The 9,645-nt window shown below is 45.1% G+C and overlaps 1 protein-coding gene across 1 annotated transcript; it reads left to right on the forward strand.

Annotated features, from left to right (window-relative positions):
* The first annotated feature begins 7,389 nt into the window (after nucleotides 1–7,389).
* LOC125524284 (arabinogalactan protein 20-like) lies at nucleotides 7,390–9,208 on the forward strand. Its single transcript, XM_048689364.1, has 2 exons — nucleotides 7,390–7,686; nucleotides 8,923–9,208. The coding sequence occupies exons 1-2, from the start codon at nucleotides 7,575–7,577 to the stop codon at nucleotides 9,027–9,029; spliced, it is 219 nt and encodes a 72-aa protein (XP_048545321.1). The 5' UTR covers nucleotides 7,390–7,574; the 3' UTR covers nucleotides 9,030–9,208.
* The last annotated feature ends 437 nt before the right edge of the window (nucleotides 9,209–9,645 follow it).

A 9,645-nucleotide genomic window follows, 5' to 3' on the forward strand; every position in this document is an offset into this window, starting at 1 on the left:
ACGCCCAACCATGTTATATCTTTTCTTAACATTTGGAATATGGGGCTTGTGTAAAAGGTTGCAAACCTATTCCAAATTAGACAAGTGCTACTTTGCAAGTTATCCCAAGTCATTGGGTATTCCCTCACCACTATACCGAGGCAAAGAATTTTTCCACAAAACGGTATGCTTTTGAAGAGAATATTTCTTGTAAAAGGGTGAGTGGGAGGAGAGTGCAAATTGACGAGATAACGGGTATCTTCGTCATCAAGTCAAAGGAAAGGAACCTTGGAAGTGATTCCCGAGTCTCCTACTGTGACTGATATAGAAGCCTCTACATAAGATGTATGGACTTCGGTCGAACTTGCAGCTGAACAACGTAGGCAAAGCTCATGCAAACCTCTGAGGTGCGCAAATGAGATATTGTTGTTAGACAACAGTATACCTACAATACACAAGGAAGCGTTGATGGGCCCTGACTCCGGAATTGGCTAAATGCCAATATAATCCGAGATAGTTTCCATAAATAATTCAAGATTTAAATCTTGATAAACCCTCCAAAAGACTTGGAGTCTAACGGATTGTAATGGGACTATAAACTGATACAGATAAAAATGTTTTATCCATTAAGCTCGACTTGTTGCAATAACAAGTTCAAGGAGTTGACTACGATGAGGTTGTCTCACTGTAGCAATGCTTAAAGTCGGTTCGGGTTAAACTAGCAATCAATACATATTTCAAAACGTGAGATATGAAACATGGATGACAAAAGAATTTCCATGAAATGGAAATACAACCTAGGACTTGTATGTGATACGATCCAAAGTATTTTTTTAGTCCAGAGTATGCTAGTAAGTATGCAAACTTCAGAGTTCCAGCAATGGACAGAAGAGAGCAAAATGGAGTTGGAATCTTTGTTTTTGATGGAATGGTCAAAGGGGTTTGACTTCATCAATGGGTAACGAATATGCTTGTGGTTTCAAGAAAGTAAGTGGGAGCATAATAATATTTTTGAAAACCTTGTGTGCTTGACACATTGTTAATTGGAAATAAATTTCTTGACATGAATTAGGACTTCATTTGAAAATAGTTTTCCAATGAAGTGCTTGGGCTAAATAGCCTTGATATTAGGCATAATGATCTATGAAGATAGATTTACCTAATGGGCATGAGAAAAAAATACATATTGACAAGATGCTAAAACTGCTTAGCACTAAGAATGACAAGGAGTGATTCTTGCCGAAGTCACATGGAAAGAGTTTTTGCAAGAATCATTGTCCCAAAACACTGATGAGAAAAATACATGATGGAGATTCCACACACTCGTGTGTTTGGATTAATCATGTATTCCATGGTATGTAAAACAACTAGATATGTCCAATACTCCCAAGCTGTTGCGAGTATAGATACCAAAGTGATCATAAGTACCGATCATGGGACAACAGTGAAAAAAGGTCATTGAGTACTAAAGTAGCACCGATGACATGTTTTCTCGCAAGTGGAGATCATGAAGAGTTCGTTGTAAAAGGTTACATCGATACAGTCTTCATCATTTCTCCATGCGATTTTCGATTTAAATTGAGGGTTTTGTGTAACACACAATATGGTGGCGCATTTAGTTGGAAATTGTTCCAAACAAGTTACCATGGTGAATTCTATAACAAAGGCGAAGTATGTTGCCGCTTTAGAAGCGACAAACAAGCTGTTGAATCATATAGTTCATTCATGAACTTAGTATGGTTCCAAGAAGGCTTTGGTCAATGGGACACTGTTGCAGATAGTTGCTCCATAGCTCAGTCAGAGGAATCAGGTTTCGACCAATGATTCACATATATACAAAGCCAAGTCCGCACAAAATATGAATTTTTTGAAAGCGTGAAAATGCGAGGATATGCAGAGATACACACAGAGCTGAAGTTGTCAGATCCGATGGGCATCAGGCTATACCACATGCGAAGCATTTTTTACACCGATATGCCATAGGTGTAAAGTGCATTAGCATTACCTAGATTATTGACTGTAGTGAAAGTGGGAGTCTGTAGGAGATATGCCCTAGAGGCAATAATAAATGCTACTATTTATCTCCATGTTCATAATTATGTTTATGTTCCATGCTATAGCTTCTATGGTTCTCGAGTCTGCAATAACACGAGGCTTGGAGGAAGACTCATATGCACGTGTGGAATAATAAATGGTAAGAAGTATTCCTAGTCTGGCCTCTATGACTAGCTCAAGTGTTGCATGATGGTTCTGTTTTCCTGATCATGGGCATGTCTATGCCAGCAACTTTGAGGGCACACTGTTAAGAGAACATTTGTGTTGAATCGACCTGGATTAATGTTATGCTATGAGATTCATTCGTCACAAGTTAATGGTACATAACACAGAGATGGTTAACATTTGCATGATTCCTTAGACCATGAGAGTATCGAGTTTCTTCATGCTTGCTTCATGAACTTTGGGGTTTGTTAAACATCATATGTAAATAAGTGGCTATTACGGCGGCTTACGGGTTCATGGAAAAGTATGTCAAGTAACTTGATAGCTCAAGATTGGGATTTGCTCCTCCGACGATGGAGAGATATCTCTGGGCCCTCTCGGTGTTACGGTATCCATCATCGTCTGGCCAGACACTTTGTGATTTGATCACGGGGATGTCGGAACACGAGAACGAGAAAAGAGAACAATACCGGTAACGAGGTAACTGGCATAGTGGACAAGTTGTTGATCCACGGGGATGCCAACATGTCTCACCTCGGGTATTTGTAACATATCACGAAGCAACAGGAATAGCACATGGCAACTGGAGGTTCACTCGAATATTCATTCGTGTGGGTATAGGGGTCAATATGGGTGTCCACGGCTCCGATGTTGATCATTGATCAAAAATTGTTCCGGTCATGTCTATGCTTCACCGAACATATAGGGTCACACACTTAAGGGTCATCTATTTGCTAAATACTAGGCAGGGAGTCTGAGAGAAATTTGCCGAAAAAGTTTCGGAGATAATGGAAGAGTTCTGGAGAGAGAATAACGAAATAGTTTCGTAAAACCGAAAAGTTGTTTCGGGATATACCATTAAGTCAAATTGCTTTCGGGACACGCCTGATAATTCTTGGAGGGTGCCAGAATTATTTTGGAAACTTCTGGGAATTTTTCGGGATAAAAACCATAAATGTTCCGGAGCTGCCGGTACCGGTTTGGTTGCTTTTCGCAGATGAAATTCACTAATCCGAATTTGTTTCGGAACGAATCCAAAATCATTTTAGTGGGTACTGGAATTATTCTAAGACCCATAGAAATATTTTCGGATTTAATGGACGCGAAAAATTGTCTTCATGAATAGTGAAAACGCATTCTTGTTTGCTTTGCACAGATGAAAATCACTAAACCGAAATTGTTTCGAAACACGTTGAAAATTATTTTTGTGGGTACTGGAAATGTTCTGAGCCCACATAAATATTTTCAGTTTGAACGAACACTGAAAATTGTCGTCATGAATAGTGAAAGTGCCTTTCGTTTGGCTTCTTGGAGAAGCCACCTTGAGGGCCTTTTGGTATTATCCCCTTGGCTTCTTGGAGAAGCCACCCTTGGGATTGGCCTATAAATAGGGGTGGAGGGGGCTGCCTAAAGACACACTCTTTCTCACATACAAGTGTCATGCTATGATCTGGCTTCTCTCTCTCCCCGCAAAATAGTTTTGTAGAGCCGAAAGGCTGTCTGGGTTCCGGCAGGAACTAGTTCTAGACGGCGAAGCCCTGCCGGATAGATGACACCGTATGTGTGCAACCCCGTAGAGAGGTCGTAGTTTCGATCCTTGTGCCCGAGGGGCTGTTTTGAGAGTGCCTCCCGAAGGGCTGTCCAAGTGACGGTCCGAGTTCTGTGAGTCCTCCCGAAGGGCTGTTTGAGTGACCGTTCGAGTTTTGAGAGTACCTCCCGAAGGGCTGTCCGTGACACAGTCCGAGGGACTGTCCGACCGCTTCCCGAAGGACTATCTGTGGGGTAGATGAGGGAGTACATCCTCGCGGTTGGGAGGATGTAAATCCTAGCTGCGGGGATCTACACCGCCGATCGACATCGACTCTACTTCTGCTGCGCTACGAGTCGGTAACGAAAAAGATCAAACCTTGTATGCAGTCTCCATAGTGGTCTTGGGCTGGTGCGTAGGTCGGAAATTTTTGTTTTCTGCCACGTTAACCTACACAAATACCATCGTCCTATATATCAATCTTTACCTCTCGACCATTTCAAGACTCTCGTCATGTCCGGGACTCTGAACAACATTCGGTCACCAAAACATATAACTCATATAACACTATATCGTCAACGAACGTTAAGCATGCGGACCCTACGGGTTCGAGAACTATGTAGACATGACCGAGACACCTCTCTGGTCAATAAAAAATAGCGGAACCTGGATGCCCATATTGGTTCCTACATATTCTACGGAGATCTTTATCGGTCGAACCATTATGACAACATACATAATTCCCTTTGTCCATCGGTATGTTATTTTCCCGAGATTCGATGGTCGGTATATTCATACCTAGTTCAATATCGTTACCAGCAAGTCCCTTTACTCGTTCCGTAATACATCACCTCGTGACTAACTCCTTAGTCATTTGCTTGCAAGCTTATGATGTGTATTACTGACAGGGCCCAGAGATACCTCTCCGATACTCGGAGTGACAAATCCTAATCTCAATCTATGCAAACTCAACAAACACCTTCGGAGATACCTGTAGAGCATCTTTATGATCACCCAGTTACGTTGTGACGTTTGATAGCACACAAGGTATTCCTTCAGTATCCGAGAGTTGCATAGTCTCATAGTCGAAGGAATATGTATTTGACATGAAGAAAGCAATAACAATAAACTGAACGATCAATATGCTAAGATAACGGATGGGTCTTGTCCATCACATCATTCTCCTAATGATGTGATCCCATGATCAAATGACAACACATGTCCATGGTTAGGAAACCTTAACCATCTTTGATCAACGAGCTAGTCTAGTAGAGGCTCACTAGGGACACCGTATTTGTTTATGTATTCACACATGTATTTAGGTTTCCGATCAATACAATTCTAGCATGAATAATAAACCTTTATCATGAATAAGGAGATATAAAATAACAACTTTATTATTGCCTCTAGGCATATTTCCTTCAACTACTTCATTTTGAAAAAGGACGCCGTGAGAAGGATTGGATTCTCTGGTTACCAGAAGTGCACAACCGCACAACAGATGCTTGCATATGAGATATGACACGACCGCTAATTCGTGGGACGAGTACCTATGGATGTCTGAGAGCACATGCAGAGGTGCTATGGTCAGGTTTGCAACTGCCGTGGTCTTGGTGTTTGGACCTCAATACCTGATAGAACCAAATGTCGCGGACATCGAGAGGCTCTTGGCAATCTTGGAAGCGAGAGGGTGGGTAGGTTTGCTCGGATCTCTTGATTGCATGCATTGAAAATGGAAGAACTACCCAAAAGCTCTACAAGGGCAATATCAGGCCATGTTAAGAAGCCCACCATAATTCTTGAAGCTGTTGCATCGGATGATCTTTGGATTTGGCATGCCCGGGTCTTATAATGACATCATTATGCTGAAGCGATCACCATTGTTTGCGAGGCTGACTGAAGGAAAAGGTTCTCCTTGCCACTATATAGTTAATGGGCATGAGTACAATATGGGTTACTATCTGACTGACGTTATATATCCTCCGCGGGCTACCTTTGTCAACACCATCTCTAAGCCAGTTGGCCAGAAAAAGGCTCACTTTGCCCAAAGACAAGAAGCACGTAGAAATGATGTCAAGAGGGCATTCGGAGTTTTGCAGGCACATTTTGCAGTTGTTCGTGGACCAACTAGACAATGGGATGCTGCAAGTCTTGACTTGAGAACATGGGCGATCCTATCAAACTTCCTCATCAGAATCCGGCCACATTTGAAAAGTTTGTTCAAATCCATCAACTAATCCGCCATCGAGCAGCTCACGAACAACTAAAGAAAGGTCCGATTGAGCATCCATGCACAGTTAAAGCGGACAACAATGTTCTAGTGTAATATTTGAACTTATTTAAGTAGAACTACCGCTGCATATACAACATGATGTTGTATGCTGACACCATTGAATGACGGGCATGCCCTTAACAGTGTACTTGGCTGATTTTTTCAAACGCCCAAGCTAGAAAATTCTAACCCCCAGCTTGCCGAATAGAATGTTCAAAATAGCCTCTACATCCGGCGAGACGAAAGAACGTGTTACCCTGTTCTAAGGGCATGTACAATGATGACATATGGATATACATGCCTCATGACATAAAGTAATTTGAGGCATATGTGTTGATTTTTTTCTCCTCAATACAAGCTACTACTAATGGGCCTCATCAAAAAATAAAAAGTGACTTTCATTACACATGCATCCCTCCTCTTCATTTCAACTTTGTCCAACTTTATGCATCCAACCACACTTTTCTCTCTAAGCACCCGCCTCCTGAAGAGGATCCTGCTTCCTCATTTGAACTTTCTTTTTCTGTCATCCGATCCTACATGGCATGTGAAGCATCACCTTGAGGCTATGCATTAACCATGCCCTAAGAGGAGACACGAATACGTTGGCACTCATGCACACAAAAAAAACCTGGCAAAAATACGTTGGCACAACGGCATATGCGGGCGCATATTACTACGAGAAGCGTTCTTGCATGTGGACGCCGGTTATCCGCGGGAGGCCCACCCGACGGCGCGCAGCGAGCCACCGAGCGGCCCACACGTCATGCACGGAATCTGCGCCCGGGTCGTAGCCGTAGGCGCGCGACAGCGCAGAGCCGGAGTGTGAGCCACACCGGCTGGACGCTAGCGCAACCGTCGCGCATGCGCGCTGCCCACAGCGGGCCCCACCCCGCCCCTGCCCAGTAATAACGCCACTGGGTAACATACCTAGTAACAAACGGCCAAGCTGCCCACTTCCCAGCCTGGCGCGAGGCCGCGTGGGCGCAGCGTCAGGCAAAAAGAAAGCAAGGGCGACATGGCATCGCACCCGGGACCCTCCCCCGCGCAGCAGTTTCACATGCGACCGGGCCCCACGCCCCTCGCCACAAACGGTACCAATTCACGCACCCGCCTAGTCGCCGCAGGTGGCGCCCAGAGCGTCCGCGCCAGTGAGACGACGGCGGGTATGAAAGACTGGGGTGCCACCCGCGGGGCGGGGGCTGGCAAATCTGTCCCCACGAATCCCGCGCACAGAGACGATCCGCCTGCGCGCGGGACCAGCGCTCGCCCCGGGCCCGCCTGTCAACGGGCGCCTAATCTTTTTTTCACTCACTGACGCCGCTCGGTTACTGTTTCTTTCTTGTAGCTGGCGCTATATAGGCGCCGCGCGCACGTTGGCCGCATTCCCAAGCCCGGAGTTTGTGGGAGAGGAGGATTTGTCGAGAGGGAGGGCCGCGATTCGTTGCTCTTCCTTCCTCCTCCTGCTCGCCTCCGGTGTGGGGGTGCGCTGCGGTGCGGTGGGCGGAGGGGAGGTCGAGGGATCAGGAGGGCGAATCGAGGGGGCGGGAGGAGCTAGGAGGAGAGGCGGCGGAAATGGCGGCGTGGACCTCCGTGGGCCTGGTGGCGGTGGCCGTGCTGGTCGTCGGCATCGCAATGCCGGCCTCCGCCGCCGTGCAGCCGCCCGCGCCCGCGCCCTCCAGCGACGGTGAGAAAACCCCCGCGCCGCACCCTCTTTTTTCACTCTCTCTCTCCATCTCCAGTGGCTTGCGTTTGCCGGCATTGGCTGGCGCGTGGGCCCCGTGCCACCCGCTCTCTCCGCTCCGACGGAATCCTCTCTCTGCAGCGATCTTGATTTCATTTCCCGTGACTCCTCTCGTGGCGATAATAGAGTCAATACGATACAGTTAGTTGGCCCCTGCATGTGGGGAAACCATTGATCTGCTTGAACCACCTGGTATATGACTACTTACATAAGCTGCGGAAACCATTTGTGAATTGAGCAGTGTTTTCACGCTCATAAGCAATTCAATGAAATGACAGAGCATGCTATTCTTTATTTTGTTCTCATTTCTCACTTCAAAGTTCCACCTGAAAAAATAATCAATTTTCTAGAAATCTTGATATTTTACACCACCCCTTCAAAGCTGCATGACCTGATGATACTTGACATCTCATATCTTGACAAAGAATTAGCTGTGCAAAATTAATGTGACTCATACAGTACGTTACTGCAAAAGTTCAATTTTATCAGTATGTTTGCGACGAGGAACTGTCTCTGTCAGGTTTTTTGCGGACTTGTTTTATTCATTCTTGCCAAGTGCTCAACACATGTTTGATGCAATATATTCCGAGTAACACCGATAAGAAAAGAATTTCACGTGTAAGCCATTCGTTGTAGTACAAGATAAGTGTGCGAAATGGCATTTCGCTGATGGGCACATATGATTGATAACCACATAGGAAGGGCGTTTGCTGCCCATCTGTCAAGAATCTTGCCTTCCTCCTTTCTGGTGTAGTACTAGCTGAGTTGGTTTGCACTTCCCTTTCACCCGTAGAACTGGTACCCTTGGTCTGTTTAGCTTCCATTGAAATACATGATACCTGGCAGCAGCCGCTGGTTTACGCTTTTATTGCAAGGATGTCAGGAATTGTGCTTTCTTGAAAGCGACTTTGAATTCTACTCGAAGTAAACGCCTGACTAGTCTTCAGTTTCAGGCATTCCTGTTTTAATGCCCACAAAATGTTTTTCACTACGGTCATCAACTGCAAATCGCATACTCTGCTATTTACTCCTTTTGAGTTATCTTTCACGTAGGCGTTTGCGAAACCGAACTGTTATCTCTAACCTGCTGCTTTCAAGCTTCATTCTGCTCCCTATATTTGCTTGCTTCGTTTCTTGTGTGAAGCTAGACTAACCCTTGCTGCTAATGTTTTGACACAGGCACGTCGATTGACCAGGGTATCGCATACGTGCTGATGCTGGTGGCCCTTGTGCTCACCTACCTCATCCATCCGCTGGACGCCTCCTCCCCATACAGGCTCTTCTAATCTAATCAATAATTCGGGTTGCACCTGTAGAGGTAGCTAGCAGCTATGCGATGATGATGATTTAGGTGTGTGTGGGTGTGTGGTGTTCTATTTTTGTATGCGCGTCAGATGATTATGTATGGACTTGTTTGGTGGTGGCATGATTCTGCCATCATGTGAGTGTTTGGCTATTTAGTTCATGCTAATGTGTGTATGTACTCCATTTCACTGGCCCCGTGCCGCTTGCCATGTGCTGTGATGCGTGGTAGGTCTGGTTTTGCAAGTTGTGTGACAGCTACTACCCATGTGGATGCTTGTCCGACCCCCTGACAGGCTGACATGGGTGATCTCTTTGTGGTCCGGTTCGTCCATCCCAGATTCATCTGTACTATGAAACCCTTTTATTCCTTTTCATTTTCATTAGTTCTGGAGTGATTCGCTTCTCTAGTCTCCTCCTGATGAATTTCGAAATGAAACTGCCTATGTGAGGTACTCCCTCCGTTTCTAAATACTTGTCTTTCGAGGCATTTCAACAAGTGACTACATACGGAGCAAAATGAGTGAATCTACACTCTAAAATATGTCTACATACATCCGTATGTAGTCATTTGAAATGTCTAGAAAGACAAATATTTAG

The sequence above is a fragment of the Triticum urartu genome, chromosome 7 (genome assembly GCF_003073215.2).
Source record: "Triticum urartu cultivar G1812 chromosome 7, Tu2.1, whole genome shotgun sequence".
NCBI lineage: Eukaryota > Viridiplantae > Streptophyta > Magnoliopsida > Poales > Poaceae > Triticum > Triticum urartu.